Here is a 16,219-nt window from a genome sequence, read left to right as displayed (position 1 = left end):
TGCACCTTGAATCCACCGCAAAGGCACGCGGGCGGTCGCCCTGCCGAGGTGGGGTACCCCTGGATGTTCTGGAGGATCGGAGGGTCGATTTCCAGCGGAGTCTTGAAGCAGTGCCGCTGGGGACGGCTGCGTCCGTTTCTCTTGCAAAGCCCTGCCACTGGGCCGGGAAGGGCGGGAGCCTCTGATTCTGCTCAGATCAGTGGCCAAATCTCCCAGGCCAGGCCGAGTCTTCAAGGGCTGGGGAGAGGCAGGAGGGGTTCGGGCTCCCAACCAGGCGGGGGTGGAAGGGTGGGGGGAGACCAGGCGGAGCCACCCGGACGCTTCCGCGCCTGCACTGCGGAGCGCAACCGCCAGATGGCGCTGTGGCGCGGCGCCAGGCGGAAGCGGGAGCGGGGCGGGCCGCGGGCGGATGTGGGGGGGACGGACCACTGAGGGCGCCGGGGGGGGGGCGCCGGCGCGGGGGGGGCGGGGCCCTGGCCTGCGGCACCGGCGGCCTCTGGCGCGTCCCTCCCCAGCCCGCCTCGCGAGGTGGTTCGCTCCGGCGGCGCGGCGCTCCCGGCGAGCGGGCAGGCGGGGCGCGGGCAGGGGCTCCGCCGAGACCAGCGCCGTGGCCTCCTGCGCCGCACCCCGCGCCCCGCGCCCGCCGCCGAGATGCTGGGGCTGCTCGTGGCGTCGCTGGTCGTGGCGCTCGCCTACTTCGCGCTGCTGGACGGTTGGTACCTGGTGCGCGTGCCGTGCGCCGTGCTGCGCGCGCGCCTGCTGCAGCCGCGCGTCCGCGACCTGCTGGCCGAGCAACGCTACGCGGGCCGCGTGCTGCCCTCGGACCTGGACCTGCTGCTGCACATGAACAACGCGCGCTACTTGCGCGAGGCCGACGTGGCGCGCGTGGCGCACCTGGCCCGCTGCGGGGTCCTGGGGGCGCTGCGCGCGCTCGGGGCCCGCGCCGTGCTGGCCGCCTCGTGCGCGCGCTATCGTCGCTCGCTGCGCCTGTTCGAGCCCTTCGAGGTGCGCACCCGCCTGCTGGGCTGGGACGACCGCGCCTTCTACCTGGAGGCGCGCTTCGTCAGCCTGCGCGATGGCTTCGTGTGCGCGCTGCTGCGCTCCCGCCAGCACGTGCTGGGCACCTCGCCGGAGCGCGTCGTGCAGCACCTGTGCAAGCGCCAGGTGAGCACCCTCTACCCCCCCCCCCCACACACACACACTCCCCGGGCCCGGGGGCACGCCTGGTCTCTGCCCCCTCCCCTAGGGAAGGCCAGCCGCCTGTGCCTCCTTGGGGTGCCCCTGCCCCTCTGAGCACCACTCCAGCCCTTTCCTTTGGATCCAGGGCCTCCCTTCACTAAAGCCCATTCTTCCCGGGAGCTCCCAGGGTCCCCGAATCAACTCCTCATGCACATTCTTAGCATGCTTCCCTCCCGTGGCGGCTTAACCTTGCCCCTCCGGACTCCATGCCACACCCTCCACCGTTCCCAGTACAGGGAACCCCAGACCGCGTCCCTCCCAGGAGTCTGAGTCCTGGTGGGGCTGTGTGGCTTGGAGTGTGGAGCCACTTTCTCAGGTCCTTGGTTCTGAATGTGAGGGATGGTGTCAGTAAGAGGAGGTTACTGGGAATTCCCAAGGACCTGAGGACACCCACCCCTCCCCCTGCCCTTTTCACAGGGCTCACCGTCCCCTGGGTTTGGGGTGGGGAGGTTGAGCCCCAGAGAGCTGCAAGCTTTTCTGCCTTTGCCAGTTGGAGAGAGCACCTGAGTGCCTGCGTGGGGCCGAAGGACCCTCCCCAGGGCCTGCTCCTTCCAGCACAGCCTGCTACTGCAGCCTGGCGACAGGGGCCCTGGGGACAAGCTAGGGCACCACCACGGTGATGCTTTCCAGGGCAGGCTCCAGCCTAAGGCAGGTTCCCAAAACTTTGCCTGGAGCCTCCATGCCAAAGCCAGGGCCTGCCCCAACCCCTGGGTGCCCTAAACCAGGACGCTACCCTCTCTGGCTTTGGACAGGTGCCTCCTGAGCAAGGAGGGACACAAGCTCACCTTAATTGTGAGAGGCCAGCCTTTCCCCCATATCAGAGGTGGGGAAACTGAGGCTCAGGCAATGGGAACTGCCCAAGGCTGTACCATGGGCCATGGGCACAGCTCCCTGGTTTTTGTCTCTGTCTCTGAACACCCCCAAAGGTCCTGGATGTCCCCCATGCCGTAGGGACAGAGGTGCTTTATGTGTCCCTTCATGTGGACATGTCCTGGGCCATGGAGGCTTTTATTCGAGGGACTGAGAGCTGGAACTAAAAGACAGAGGGAGCCTTTCCTGCAAGAGAGGGTGCCAGGCGGCCAGTGTGGGCTGGAAGGGGCTTTGGAGAGAGCCGGTAGCCCCGCTCAGCAGGCATACCCTGAGGACGCCTGGCCACGGATGGAAGGGCCAGGGCGTGGCCCGGAGGGGCCCTGGTGCCTGGCCTAGCCCAGCCCCTGGGTCAGGGAAAGCCCCAGACGGAGTCTCGGGTTTAGTGCAGGGCAATCTGAGTCTAGTGCCCAGGGATGCTACGTGCTGAAACTAGGGTGGCCTTGGGGCGAGAGCCGGCCTAGGGCTGATCACTACGGCTGGCTGGGAGGAGAGTGCTCCCGAAAGCCTGGCCCGGATGCTGAGCAGAGCTTCCCTGTCTGCAGGGAAGGCCAGGGCTGTGGCTCTGAGCCCTTCTGCCCCTGCTTCTCCCCTTGCTCCTGAGAACACCCGCAGCCCATCTGCAAGGCCTCTGACCTCTCAGGCCGGACCCCGCATCTTGCCTGCCTCCCCATCACAAAATGGTGGCGGAGTGTGCAGCAAGGCCGTGGTGTGGCTGAGCAGGCAGGGGTGGGGACGCGGTAGACAGGCCCAGGGCTGCGGGGCCCGCGTCTCCCAGTCCACTCGAGAGAAGAGAGGCTCCGGGCAAGCCCCTGTCCAGCACTTTGCCAGCAGCGGCGCTCTGACAGCCGCCCCCCCGTCCCCCCGCCCCCCACCCCTCCCACCCCTCCGCCCTCCGCCCCCCCACCCCCCGTCTCCCCGCCCCCCCACCCCTCCATTTCCCAGCTCCAGACTCCTGAAGCCCTCTAGGCCTCCCCTCTCCTGTCACCCCTCTCCAGCCAGCTGGCCTCGGAGGCTCTTGCCTGGGTCCTGGGGACACACAGAGGGCTCAGGTGTGGCCCTGTTGGGGAGACGGGGCTGGTGAAGAAGGATGGGGACTTGAGCGCTAGCATGGGGCAGTGCAGGCGCTGAGGGCCTTGGGGAGGGTGCCTGGAAGAGGAGGAAGAGGAACAGCGTGAGCAGAGGCCCGGAGGTGTGAAGGCAGCACTCTGGCGCGGCGCCCCTCCTTGCGCCCCTGCTCGTCGCCATTAGCAGTGGCGCGGGTGGTAATGTCACCATCTCCCCCTGCAGGTGGAGGCGCCTGAGCTACCAGAAGACCTGCGGCACTGGGTGGCCTACAACGAGGCTAGCAGTCAGCTGCTCAGGGCTGAGAGCGGGCTCAGTGACCTCGTCAAGGACCAGTGAGCACCGCGCCCTGCCCGCCGGCCTCACCCTGGGGGCACCTGCCCTCCCTTCCGGGCCTGCGGGGGCAGAGAGTGCAGAATGGGCCCGCCGGGCTGGGCTGTCTCCCAGCTGCGGTGGCCTGCTGCCAGGCGGGCTCAGCCCAGCCCCCTCCCCACGCTCAGGCCCTCCCTCCACCGCCAGTTATGGACGCCCCTCCCCCCCACGCTGGGTACCGGACGGGCGGGGGGGGGGAGACACACACACACAGATGCCCTGACCCAGCTCTGCCCTCCGGGTGGAGGTGATGAGGAAAGTGGGAGGCCCAGGGCCCTCAGCGTGTGGGCTCTGGGGGGCTGGGGGTTGGGCCCCAGCCTGCAGATGAAGCCACGCTCCCGCAGCCTCAAGTCAGGAGAGTGCTTGGACCAGAGGGGCCAGCCAAAGCCACCCTGAGCCCCAGAGCCTGGAGTTTGATGGAGCTGCAGGGGTGAGGCCAGCAGCCCTGGGGGCAGGGCTGCGGCCTGACTTGGGCCTGGTGAGGAGCTGTGAAGGGTCAGAACAGCATGTCGAGGCGGATCCCTGTGGCTGTGCGTGGGGGAGAGGCAGGCCCAGGCCGACTGACCAGAGGGCGCGGGGTTCCCCTGGGGTGGGGGACGGCCTATGGCCAGAGGGTGGGCCCAGGCCAGTGCAGGTCAGATGGCACAGGGTCCCCTGGGGTGGTGGTGAGCTTCCCGTCCTAGCTGGGGCCTGCTGCTGAGGAGGGAGCGGAGCAGACAGCGGGATCCTGCCTGGGTGCCCTCTGCACCTTGCCCTCGCTTGTCTGCACCCCGGGTGCTCCTAGGGCTGTGCTCTGTGACTGTGGGGAGGACCCCACCGTCTCTGGGCCTACAGCATCTCAGGTGTGTGCCCTCCTCCTGGGGCCGTCCTCAACATGTGCCCTGCTGGTGACTCTCCCCTTCCAATGCTGAGGGGCTGCCTCGCTCCCTGGGCTGGGGCGGGGGAAGGGGCTTCTGGGCTTTGCCTGAGTGGCTCCCTGCTGGGGTCACCAGGCTGCTGGGACACCTGCTCAGTCGTCTGCTCCTGCCTAACTGCTTGCCTTCCAGCTGGGGAGGCCTGGAGAGGAGCAGAAACTGGCCCAGACGGCAAGGCAGGGGTGGGCGGAGCAGGGAGCCTTAGCTCCCTGGCTGGCTGGGGACACGGGTCAAAGCCCTGGGGGTGGGATCGCTGCTTGCTCCCGCGTGTGGCTGCCCAGGACGAGGTGGCCACCCGCCTGTGCCCCCGGCAGCCTGTGGTGTGGGCCAGAGCCGTGGAGCCCCGGAACCGCCTCTTTCACCCTGTCGGGCGCCCCTCCTCCCACTAGAGCTAGGAGCACAGCAACGCCCCGATCCCTTGCCTGCCCCCCACGCCGACGTCTGCCTTACAGCGCAATGGGAAAGCTGCAATGTTTCTGTTTTATTTAAAGAAAGCCCAAGATTAAAGAGTTTTTAACGTCTGTGTGCTGGGGGAAGTCCTCATTTGTCAAGGCCTGGCCCCCCAGGGAAGCAGTGGGCCACTCACGGCTGTGTGTTCCCGCATGGGGGGCTGTCTAGGCTTCTCAGGTTCCTGTGAACTTAGCGACCCGGTAGGCAGGGCAGGACTTGCTCCCATTTCACAGAACATGGGACCAAGGCCAGAAAGGATTTGCCCCAACCCCCTTGTAGGCCCTGCTGCTCTCCTTGTCCCCAGCCCCTGGGCCTTGCTGCCCAATCTGTGGGTGGCTGGTGTCCGTTTCTGGTTTAGTCTCAGGATCCAGTCCCAGGATCCTCCAGAGGAGTTTAGGAGGTTAGGCCTCAGACTGGGATTACTGGGGTGAGGTTGTGGGGTGGCAGGTGGGGCAAAGGTCAGTGGACCGTAATGGGTTTGGGGGTGGGGTCAGCATAGGGGCTATTCTGCAAGCCCCTCAAAGAAGGTAGGAAGTGGGGCTGCCAGGACATAAGGCAGGGGGCTGATGGCATGGGCCACATTGTGCTCTGACCACCTGCTCAGGAGGGCCCAGCTCTGCAGGCCTGGAAAAGAATGGGCAGTTGGAAAAGTTGGATTCGCAGCAGGCAGTGATGGGGTAGTGATGTGGCAGTGATGTGGCCTGGCTGAGGTCGCGTTGCAGGCCCGTGGTCTGCAGCCAGGGAAGTGGGCTGAAGCCTCTTCCCACCTCCTAGGCAGGCCCGGGCGCCCCGGGCTGGCCACGCTGGGCCTCGCACCTGCCCTGAGCAGCCAGCCCCCGGCCTGCAGGGGTGCTTGGGTATCTTCGTGGAGTATCTGTCTCTTCGCCTAAGAGGTGTTCATGCAGGTCCTGGGGGGCACATACAGGCAATGGGGGAGCTTGGAGATCACTGCAGCTGTCAGACAGGGACAGATTCCCCAGAGGGACTGGGGACAGGAAATGGTGTGCACACAGCAGGTCTGGGTCCCAGCAGGTGCATTGAGTGATGGCGGCCAGTTGGCACCCGGGAGCAGGGCAGGAGCTGGGGGGCAGGACAGGGCTGGGGGTCTATAGGAGGTGTTCAGGACAGTCGGGGGCATCTGGGCTGAATGTCACTGTGTCCCAGGGGCACTGCAGTTTCTCTGTCCACTCCAGGGAGGCACACCCCAGCCAGGTGGGAGCAGGGGGAGGGGAGGCTCTCTCGCTCTTTCTGTTTGGAGGCGGTCCAGCCACAGAGGGGAGGAGGGTCTTGCTGACTAGGGCACAGTGGGGTTTGAGCAGCCTCCCCCATCCGCCTGTGGATGACCTCCCGTCCTTCTGCGTTCTTTGTGACCCCACGAGCCAACTCCATCCTAAGGCCCCAGGTGCCCCTGCTGGTGTGAGCAGCTCTGGTCTGCCCTGCGGCCACCCCAGGGCCAGCCCTCCCAAGGCCCAGTCTGTGGCCTCCCCAGCTCCTGAGGGGGACACGGGCTGTGCAGGGCTGGGAGGTGTTCTCAGGCCTGCAGACGTCAGGGGCTCTCCTCGGGCTCTTCGAGGTGGCAGCTCCCGCCCTGGGAGGGCCCGGCAGCCCGGCGCTCAGGTGGTGATGGGCAGGGGCGCCCTCTGTTGGCCATGCCGATGCTGTGCGGAGGCCCTGCAGGTGCATGGGGCCCCCCCACCTGTTTTCCCCAGGAATGGGGAGGCTGCCGAGCGTCCTACCGGCCCACCCCCCCTGCATCCTGGAAAAGCTCAAAGGCAATGCCCTTGTTGCCCACTGGAAGCTGAAGCCAAGAGCTGCAGTGTGATACTGCTCAGTCCCCACGTCTGAGGTGGTGGCCCTGGCCCCTTGCCTCCAAATCCAGGGCCCAGTAGACACCCAGTAGAGGTTCTCTGGAAGGCCGGCCATATGCAGAACCTGGAAAGCGCCCAGCCCAGAGGGCACCGGTGGGCATTTGGGCCTGGAGCGGGGCAGTGGTATGCTGCCGGCGTGCCGGGTGCGGCTCCTGCCCTCCACCTCCCTCCAGGGCTGCAGAGCCAGGTCACGACCAGGGCCAGCTGGGGAGCCTCGTGAGGGGAAAGCAGGAGCCTGAGGTTCAGCCCCCCGGGGCCACTGCTGCCCGTCTGCTGCCTGGGAGTGCTGCTGCCGGCCCAGGGGGCACAGAGCCCAGCACTGGCCCTTGGTGTCTAGGATGAGCCGGCCTGTCCTTGCACACGGTTCCATGCACACGGTTTCTTCTCATTTCAGCTGTCCCCAGGGCCAAGGACACGGTAGGCCCCTTGTCAGGGGAGGTGACCGAAGCCCGTGGAGATGTGCAGGTGTCCACTGGCCCAGATGCGCCCCACCCCACGTGCTCCCGGGGAGACCCGGGCTGGGCGGGCAGACTGCCTGCACGTCCACGGGCTCCCTTCCCAGCTTCCCCGTGCTGGACCCGTGGGGCCGGACATGCCCACCCTTGACTCCAGCTTCCTTCCCACCTGGGGGACGGGGTGGGGTGGGGGCGATGCCTCCGGGGGCTGAGGGGAGACTGGGAGTGGGGCCAGACTTCCCTTAGGCTAAGGAACTGGTCCTGCTCTGAGGTGGCGCGGGACTGGTTTGCAGGAAGCCCGGCCCGGGATGCATTTCTCCCCCGGAGCCTCTGTTTCCCCTTCTGTGAAATGAGTATGAACGGCCCTGGGTGAGAAGGGGGGTCAGGTGTCCCGAATGGGCCTGGCTCAGCCCGGCACTCCTGAAGGCTGGCTCTGTGGGCTCTTGGCACCCAGGAAGGAAGGAGGTCGCCTCTGCCTCGGCTTTATTTATTCTCTGTAAGTGTGGGAGACAGAGAGTGCCCCTGTGAAGGCTCTCGGCCCTTGGGCCCGTGATTAACCTGAGGCTCAGGGAGCTCGTGGAAGCATGTGGCTACGTAGGGATGATCTCCAGTGGTGCCGGGCCCTTCAGGGAAGGAGGCGGCCGAGGAGTGTGGCGCCCAGCCTGGTGGCCTACACGGGGTTGCACAGGTCACGGAAGCAGCAGTAGACGGGGTGGGTGACCCCCATGCTGTCGGGGTCGGTGGCCAAGCAGGAGCTGGTGCAGGAGCGGGTCACCAAGGGGCTCTGGTTGAAGGGGTACTCTGCGGGGGGGGCAAGCGTCAGAGCCTGCTCCTCCCCTGCCCAGCGCCCTCCCCGGCTGCCCCAACCTCCAGGCCCTCGGTCCGGCCCTTCCTGACTGCCTGCTCCGGTGAGAGCCGGTGACCCCCAGACTAATGGCTGGGCCTGGAAAGCCGTCCGTGCTCCTCGCTCCAGGACCCTGCTCGGGTGTGCAGTGCAGCCGTGGGGTGGGGGCCTGGAGCCCCAAGGCTGACGCAGCCCTTGTGCTGCACCCACCCCAGAGCCGGTCTGTGGGAGCTCCGCCGCTGCCCCCGCCAGCCCCGAGGACCACTTGGGGAAGGTGACCACTGGGGACCCCCCGCCCACCGTGGGCCGGACTCACCCGACTCCATCTGCACCACCGTGGTCTTGCAGGCCGTGGCCTCTCGCTTGCAGTAAGCAATGTTCTTGCACAAAGAAATGGTTGTGGGCTGCTCACATGTGAAGCATTTGAAGGCCTCACCTGGGCGAGGGATGGGGCAAACCTCATCACCTGGCCTTGAGCCCCATCTTGGAGGCTGGAGCCGAGGCCCTTCCGCTCTAGCCCCTGGGCATACCCCACCTGGAGTGTCTCCCTTCCCATCCCTGCTTGGGGGAGGTAGCCCGCCTCGCTGAGACCCTTCAAGGCCCAGGGCTCTGGCCAGCAGACTGGAGCACTGCATTCCTCCACTGAGCCTTGGTTTTCCTGCCTGGAAAATGGGGCCTTGAAGCCTATCCCGAGCAAAGGCTCTAGGGCCCAGGAGGCTCATTTAGGGCAAGGGAGATGAGCCTAGGGGATGCCCAAGGAGGCGTTCTGCCCAAGCCGCAGAAGGGCCTTCCCCCGCCAAGGAGGTGGGCCAAGTGAGGCCTAGAGACATGTCCCTTGTGAGCCACACCGCCATCCCACTCACTGGCACGCAAGCTGGAGGCTGCGATGAGTAGCAGCGGGAGCACGGCCCTGCACCAGGCCATCTGCCACGCTCAGAAGCCGGGAGGGGCAGAGTCTGGGCCACCTCTGTGGACACTTATACCCTCCCTTCCCTGCAGTGCATGCCAGGGTGGTGGCGGAAGTGGCGTGTGAGTCAGCGGGGTGGCCCGGGGTAGAAGTGGGAGGTAGCGGGTGGGACGGTGGGCAGGCGGGCCGGATCACTCACAGGCCTTCAGGGAGGGGACCCCCATTGCTCAAGCCTGTGTGGTGCCGGCCCGCACGGATGCCACACGGGCACTGAGCCCCATTGGGCAGGCCCTGGCCTGGACTCAAGCCAGTCTCCTTCACACCCAGTTGTCCTCCACCTGACACAGGTGCTCACGAGAGCACAGGCCCGGATGGGGGGTCAGGCCAGGTGCAGAGGAGGGTGAGTGCCTGGTGAGGTGTGGGGATGGTGTGATGTGGGGTGGTATGGGCCCCCCGGGCTACCCTCGGGCTGATGGGTGTGGGGCTCCAGACAGGCCCCGCAGTCACTAGCCCCTTCCCTACAAATGACCTTGAGGCCAAGCCTGAGCTTCCCGGTTTAGGCCCCAGACAACAGGGTTCTGCCCACCCCCCACCTCCCAGCCTGACAGCCTTCTCTGACTTTGTTCACTGCCCACCTCCCACCGCAGGGTTTCCCATGCCCACACCTTTGTCTGTGCTCTGCCTCTCAGTGGACACCATCTCTGGTCTCCCATCCTAGCCTCAAATCTTCCCCATGCTATAAGGCCCAGTCCAGGTGCCCCTCACCCAGAGGCCTCCCTGATGTTCTAGACTCTCTAGTTTCTCTGTCCTCTGACAGCCTAATGGGTGGATGGGAGGGTGGATGGATGGATGGATGGATGAGTGGGTGAGTAGATGGATGGGTGAGTAGATGGATGGATGGATGGGTGGGTGGGTGAGTAGATGGATGGATGGATGGGTGGGTGGGTGAGTGGATGGATGGATGGGTGAGTGGGTGAGTAGATCGATGGATGGATGGGTGAGTGGGTGAGTAGATGGATGGATGGATGGATGAGTAGATGGATGAATGGATGAGTAGATGGATGGGCGAGTAGATGGGTGGGTGAGTAGATGGATGAATGGGTGGGTGGGTGAATAGAAGGATGGATGGGTGGGTGGATGGGTGAATAGATGGATGAATGGGTGGGTGGGTGAGTAGATGGATGGATGGGAGGGTGAGTAGATGGGTGGATGAGTAGATGGCTGGGTGGGTGGGTGGGTGATGTTTGAGGGAGTGGATGGGTAGAGGGTGGAGTGAATGGCTGGAGAGTGCATGAATGGAGGGAGGAAAGATGGGGGAAGAAGGTAGATGATGGATGGAAGAGCAATTGGATGGGTAGGTGGCAGATGAAAGAATGTGAGGGTGCTGCAGAAGGGTATGGGGTCATACCCCAATCTCCAGGCAGGATGACATGCTGGGAGGAGCTTGGGCTGGCACTCAGGAGGCCTGGGTTTTGGTCTTAGCTTTGCTGCTGGCTCCACGTGTGGCCTTGGAGTGACTCCCTTGCCCCTCTAGACCGCATTCCTGTTTGTAGGATGAGACTAGGGGCCTAGGGCAGTTTCGAGGGCAGACATGACCTGGCCTTGTGGACTGAGGAAACAAAGGAAGGGCGTTGCTTGCAAAAGAATAGATGGCGGTTGCTGCAGCTCCAACAATTGGGCCTCACGCGGCAGGTGCAGGCGCGGACAGCAGCCAGGGTGCCCTTCCCCAGGGTGCCCTTCCCCAGGGCGGCCCTTCCCTGGGGCCTGGTCCACGACTGCGCCCAGGATGTTGCAAGAGGAGCCAGGGAGTGTCTAGTGTGGAGTCTGACAGATTAAGTGGGTCCCAGCCCCGCCTGACCTCCTGTGTGACCAGTCTGCTCACGAATCCCTCTGATCCCCTTTCTTTCACCTGTAAACCAGGCAGAGGATCCTGTGCCCCAGAGGGCAGCTGTAAAGACAAGGGGGTGGACGGGGACCTGGAGCAGCCGTGGGGCGAGTGTGCCGAGAACACGGCTGGCATGGGCAGGAGGGGGAGAGACCCCATGTGCTGTCGGGGGCTGCCTGGAAGGGCCCTTGCTCTGGCTTCGGAGGGGCGGGAAGGTCAGGTGGGAGCAGTGGCCAGGAGGGGGGCACAGAGCTTTCCCATGTTTCCCCGGAAGGCTGTGTGTGTGTGTGTGTGTGTGCGTGTGCGTGCACACGCACGTGTGTGTACTGGGTCCCAGACCAGGCTCTAAGACTCAAGTGACCCCACCACTCTCCTCACTTTTGTGGTAGACACAAGAAATGCCAGGGGAGAGGTGTGAGGAATTACTGGACGGGGCCCGCTCCGTGACAAAGTCAGAGCTCAGAGCTACAACCCCAAACGGAGGCGTCTTGACAGCACTTGACCGCGCCTGGCCCCCGAGTTCCCTGCCCTTCCCGGAGTCTGCCAAAGGGGTCCCTGGCAGACGGCGGCCGTGCTGTGCAGTCAGGCCATGGGGTGGGGGCTCGCTGGGCAGTGGGGGTTCTGTCCTCCAGGGTCTGGCTCAGGCCCAGAGCCCCTGAGACTGTAGGTCTTGCCACAGGAGGCAGAGGTGTGGGGTTCCTGGGGTCCCAGGGATAGGGGGCCTTCTGGCCACTGGTCTCCTCTCCCAGAGGCTTAGGGTGTCCCTTGCCCCAGGACAGTCCTGCTTTAGGTCCTGGCTGCCCCCTGCCATCCAAGAGCAGGGAACCCCAGAGAGGGGTGAGGGCTGTTGTGAGAGCTCTTTGGACTCAGAGTTAGAGGCCAGTGGGGAGAACCCTGATGAGCAGGAAGAAGGGTCCCAGGGTCAGAGCGGCCTCCAGGACCGTCACCCCTGGCCAGCTATGCACAGTGTGCATCCACCGCCTTAGCCTTTTGCAGCGCCATCTCAGCTTGGCTGGATGCCACTGCTGTGCCCCCCCTCCCAGGACCAGGCTCACCCAGGGGCCCAGGAGAAGCTGCTGGAGCAGGAGGACAGAGAGGAGGGGCAGGTCCCAGGGTGGGTGAAGGCCCTCTCCTCCCTTCCCCCTCTCACCTCCCCCAGGTGGTCCTGGGGAAGGGCCAGCACTGGGTGGGAGAGCTGGGGCCTGTCCTTCCTCAAGTACTGGGCCCTTGCTGTGTGTTTCCAGGACCACGTGTGTGTGCACATACATGTGTATGCGTGTGTATGTGTGAGCATCAAGTCTCAATCCAGATGCAGGCCTGGGAGCCCTCTGGGGACAAGAGGCCTGCGGGGCAGGTGACTCCCGGGAGGATGATCTGGAGGATTTGGTGCTGGCCAAGGCCAAGGTGGAGTGAAGGTCCCCTCTGCATTGGAGCTTGGGCTGCCCCGGGCACCCAGGGAGTGGGGCTTGGTGAGCCGGGAGAAGGCAGGTGGTGGATGTGCCCAGCAGCATTCCCTGCCGCCCAACGTAAGGGGACCGTGTCCAGGGGCCGGGTGAGCAGGCAGTAGGTGCTGCATGGATCGATCCCGGATCCCAGGCCACTCGTAGCCCGCCTGGATCTTCCTTCCACCTGGCTTGGCCTGCTCTCCTCCACCCAAACAATCTCTCAGTCACTCAAAGCCCGGCCTTAAAGGCCCCCTCCTCCGAGAAGCCACCTGTGACCCGGCCCTGGCAGGAGCGGTGCTGCCCCTGCCTGTGGGGTCCCACTTTCTGCCCCACTGCAGTCAGGCCCCCTGCAGGGCCCAGAGAGCAGAGCCCTGCCTGGTTTGCTGGCCTAGTGACCATCCCTGCTCAGCATGTCTGGGGACATGGACAGGAGACAGAGAGGGGCAGCCATGCGGGTGAGGAGAGCCTCGGAGAGAAGCCAGAGGCCAGGAGGGGCAGAGATGGACCAGGAGAGGAGGGGCTGAGAAGGGGCTGGAAGGGGACACAGGACGAACGGGACAGAACCAGACTCGAGGCTCGAGGCCCTCCCGCGCCGGTGGGCAGGGCCGCCCGAAAGGAGATTCAGGAGGCCTGGTGCAGGGACAATGCTTCTTCAGGGGCGCTCAGGGCTGGCTTGCACGGGTGGAGGGGGCGGGGACGGGGGGGGGCTCTAGAGGCTGAGGCTCCAGAGGAGGAGGAGCGCCAGCACCACGGCCAGGCTGCGGCTGCCGTCCAGGCCGGGGGCCCCGTCTATGTTGCAGAGGTCCGTGTTGCAGCAGGACACAGGCCGGGTCAGGCCGATGCCGTCCACGTCCGAGGGCACACACTGGACCGCGCAGGCCTTGGTCACCGTGGAGTCCCCCAGGAAGGGGTACACTGTGGGCCATGTTGGAAGCCTGGTCAGCTCGCGAGCTTCAGGGACCCCACGCCCAGCCCCATGACCCCCGGGTGGGGTCAGTCCCTCCGTGACCCGTCCCCCCCTCCTCTTTCCTTCCGCCACTGTGGGCTGAGTGCCGCCTCTGTGCTGGGGACACAGCGACTTGCGCAGGATTTCTAGCTGGATGAGGCAATTCCTTTCCAGGTAATCCCCAGGCAAGGTGAGGATTCCTTTCCATTAAAGCCTAATTGCTCGGACCAAAAACCCTTTTGCAAAAGGCTAAGGCGGTGGATGCACACTGTGCATAGCTGGCCAGGGGTGACGGTCCTGGAGGCCGCTCTGACCCTGGGACCCTGGCCCCGCCCCACCCAGCCCCCGCTGACCTATCGCCCCGCCCACCCAGCACCCGCTGACCTGGCCCCCAGCCCACCCAGCACCCGCCGCCCTATCTCCAGGGGGTAGAGGGTGGTCGCCCCGCCCACCCAGCTCCCGCTGACCTATCGCCCCGCCCATCCAGCACCCGCTGACCTATCTCCAGGGGGTAGAGGGTGGTCGCCCCGCCCACCCAGCCCCCGCTGACCTGTCTCCAGGGAGTAGAGGATGGTCTTGCACATGGTCTCATTGGCATTGCAGGTGGCGATGGTAACACAGCTGGACACACCAGTAGGCTCGTGACAGGTGTAGCATTGCAGGGCCACCACTGGATAAGAAGGGACAAAGGACGCATCAGGCAGGCCCTGCCCCTCCCCAAGCCCGCTGTCCTGGAGGCCCAGGTTTGAGGGGGACCATGCCATTCAGGCTCCAGTTGCCCAGCGACCCAAACTCTGGGAGGACTCAGGAGGCTTGAGCTGTGGTCCTTGGAGACAGAGTGTGCCCCTGACGGGCTCAGCCTGCAGGGCCAGGGTGCGGAGGGGACAGCTCTGGAAGCATCGAGGAGGTGCTCCCTGCTGCAGGGTCAGGGAGGGCCTCGGTGTGGCTGGACACCCCCTCGGGGTCCTGATCAGCAAAGAGCAGCACCCGAAGAGCAGCAGTGAGCATCAGGAACAGACAAGGAGGTGTGTGGGGTGCAGGGTGGACCGGGCTGGGCCTGGGGCACCCACGGGTGCCAGCTTAACAAAGGAGGGAAGAGCCACAGCCCAGGGGCCCCGGGCAGGTCGGGGTGCGGGCCAGCAGGGGCGGGGGCCCCAGGGTGCGCCGCTCAATGTCCCACCCCACCGAGGGAGCCTAGGTGGGCCTGACTGGCTCCAGCTGGTCCGCGCACAGTGAGGCCCACAGACCCCTCTACCCCCACTGTGTGTCACTGCGTCTCGGGTGGACCTCAGTTTCCCCTCTGGCCGGGGCCCCCTCTACCCAGCTCCTTTTCTGGTTGGGTGTGGGGGCCCCGAGGGGCTGGGGTGTCTCTCCCAGTTGTTCTCCCAGACCCCCTGTCAGCCCCAGTTCCCAGCACCTCCTGGTCTCCCCAAGACACCCCCTGAGGCCTGCCTCCACCATGGCCCCGGAACCAGGGAGCATGATTCTCCAGCTAAAGCCTTTCCGGGGTGCCCACGGCCCCCAGGGACATGCAGTTCTGCTGCCGCCCCAGCCCTGGGGGGCGGCCCCCTGGTACCATGCCCCCCTCTCCCTTCCCTCCCGGCTCACCCTCGCTCCCCGCCCGGCCTCTCCTCAGTCTCCCCGCCTTCCTGCACTCCCTGAGCCCCTGCCTGCGCCCCTCACCGAGCTCGTGGCTGCAGGTCGCCAGCACCAGCCCCAGTAGCACCAGCCGTGTCCCCCTCATGGTCCAGTCCTCCCACCGCTTCTCAGCACGTTCGCCTTCGGCCTGCCCACAGGGACAGTGGACACCCAGTGCAGCCGCCCAACCGGTTGGTGCCAAGCTGATCTGTGGGACTGGGTTTCCTGTGGGCGGCAGAGGTGCAGAGACCCGCCCCCCTCCACCCACTGGGGCCCCTCCTGCCTCCACTGGACGCCCCATTCCTCTGTGGGTACTCCTCCTGACCTCCCTGTCCCCTTCCTCTACCTCCCACAGCCTGGGGTCCCTCCCCAGCCCTGATGGCCCCTCTCTATGGTTTGGGGGCCCTCACCTCCCTCTGTGACTCCCTTACCTGGGCTCCCCACCTTCTCCTTCCTTCTCCACCCCTACCCCCACCCTGGTTTCTGCCTCTGCCGGGCACCCTTCCCACTCCAGGGCAGAGTCCGGGTCTAGTAGTTCTGGGGTGGAATGCTAGCAGGGTGCCCGACAACCCACCCCCAGCTCCTCTGAGGTAGTCTCGTGGGGCATCGTGATATAGGGACAGATTGCTGCCTGGACAAACAGCCAAAGTGTACTCAGAGGGTTATGGGCACAAAGACAGGAAAAGTACTGGGTCAACAGAAAGGTCCTCAATGGAGGCTGGAGGTGGCGAGGGGCCAGGGTCGCCTTGGGGACACTAAACCCAGGGTCCACTGAAGGAGCAGGTCCACCTTGGTCTCTAAGGAAGCCAAAGGGGATGCCCCTCGGGCAGGGCTCTCCTGGCCCCACTGTACGTCAGGAAATTGACAGGAAGTTCCTTGCACAAGGCCCAGACAGGACTGAAGTATGGCTCCAGCCACTGGTCCCCCCCAACAGACACATGCACACAGGCACCCCCCTCCCCCAGAGTGCCTGCACTTCAGCCTCCCCAGGATGTCCTCCACTTGTAACCCGGTCACACCCTCCACCAAGCCCACAGCTGCCAGGGTGAATCCTGGGGTGGGGTGGGGAGGGTTGTTGACAGGTCTCAGGGCCTCTAGCTGGGCAGTCAAGGCCTTGGAGCCCAGACTCACTTGGGGCCACACTGCAACCCCACCCAACTCCTCCACCTTCTCTCAGAGGGTCCAAATCTTACTCCCATCCTAGACTTTGCATCTGCTCTTCCTGTCACCAGGGATGCCCATCCCTCCCCTGCCCTCCTATGGTTGAAATTCTCTGTCTGGGGACTCTCCCCCCCCCCCCATCCCACAGTCTTTTTATGGTCCT

General features: G+C 65.2%; 3 protein-coding genes across 3 annotated transcripts; 1 reads left to right on the top strand and 2 right to left on the bottom strand.

Moving 5' to 3' along the window:
- The first annotated feature begins 513 nt into the window (after positions 1-513).
- THEM6 (thioesterase superfamily member 6) lies at positions 514-4,978 on the top strand. The gene is made up of 2 exons (XM_036112763.2): positions 514-1,164; positions 3,397-4,978. Exons 1-2 carry the CDS (start codon positions 652-654, stop codon positions 3,508-3,510), a joined length of 627 nt encoding a protein of 208 aa, XP_035968656.1. The 5' UTR covers positions 514-651; the 3' UTR covers positions 3,511-4,978.
- Positions 4,979-7,703: 2,725 nt separating this feature from the next.
- Positions 7,704-9,157, bottom strand: SLURP1 (secreted LY6/PLAUR domain containing 1). The gene is made up of 3 exons (XM_036112764.2): positions 8,938-9,157; positions 8,391-8,510; positions 7,704-8,031 (listed from the first exon to the last, which is right to left on the bottom strand). The coding sequence occupies exons 1-3, from the start codon at positions 8,996-8,998 to the stop codon at positions 7,901-7,903; spliced, it is 312 nt and encodes a 103-aa protein (XP_035968657.1). The 5' UTR covers positions 8,999-9,157; the 3' UTR covers positions 7,704-7,900.
- A 3,788-nt stretch (positions 9,158-12,945) lies between these two features.
- LYPD2 (LY6/PLAUR domain containing 2) lies at positions 12,946-15,098 on the bottom strand. Its single transcript, XM_036112737.2, has 3 exons — positions 14,941-15,098; positions 13,808-13,927; positions 12,946-13,226 (listed from the first exon to the last, which is right to left on the bottom strand). The coding sequence occupies exons 1-3, from the start codon at positions 14,999-15,001 to the stop codon at positions 13,021-13,023; spliced, it is 387 nt and encodes a 128-aa protein (XP_035968630.1). The 5' UTR covers positions 15,002-15,098; the 3' UTR covers positions 12,946-13,020.
- Between the last annotated feature and the right edge of the window lie 1,121 nt (positions 15,099-16,219).

This window comes from Halichoerus grypus, chromosome 5 (assembly GCF_964656455.1).
Source record: "Halichoerus grypus chromosome 5, mHalGry1.hap1.1, whole genome shotgun sequence".
Classification (NCBI taxonomy): domain Eukaryota; kingdom Metazoa; phylum Chordata; class Mammalia; order Carnivora; family Phocidae; genus Halichoerus; species Halichoerus grypus.
This window is presented reverse-complemented; position numbering and strand designations above follow the sequence as displayed.

Excerpts from the sequence above, each read along its gene's own strand:
- LYPD2 (XM_036112737.2), bottom strand. The coding sequence starts at position 15,001 with ATGAGGGGGACACGGCTGGTGCTACTGGGGCTGGTGCTGGCGACCTGC. Across the intron at positions 13,928-14,940 it reads GACCTGCAGCCACGAGCTCG|TGGTGGCCCTGCAATGCTAC; the intron begins GTGAGGGGCGCA and ends CTTCTTATCCAG. Across the intron at positions 13,227-13,807 it reads CCTCTACTCCCTGGAGACAG|TGTACCCCTTCCTGGGGGAC; the intron begins GTCAGCGGGGGC and ends CATGGCCCACAG.
- THEM6 (XM_036112763.2), top strand. The coding sequence starts at position 652 with ATGCTGGGGCTGCTCGTGGCGTCGCTGGTCGTGGCGCTCGCCTACTTC. Across the intron at positions 1,165-3,396 it reads AGCACCTGTGCAAGCGCCAG|GTGGAGGCGCCTGAGCTACC; the intron begins GTGAGCACCCTC and ends CTCCCCCTGCAG.
- SLURP1 (XM_036112764.2), bottom strand. The coding sequence starts at position 8,998 with ATGGCCTGGTGCAGGGCCGTGCTCCCGCTGCTACTCATCGCAGCCTCC. Across the intron at positions 8,511-8,937 it reads AGCCTCCAGCTTGCGTGCCA|GTGAGGCCTTCAAATGCTTC; the intron begins GTGAGTGGGATG and ends TCCCTCGCCCAG. Across the intron at positions 8,032-8,390 it reads GGTGGTGCAGATGGAGTCGG|AGTACCCCTTCAACCAGAGC; the intron begins GTGAGTCCGGCC and ends CCCCCCCCGCAG.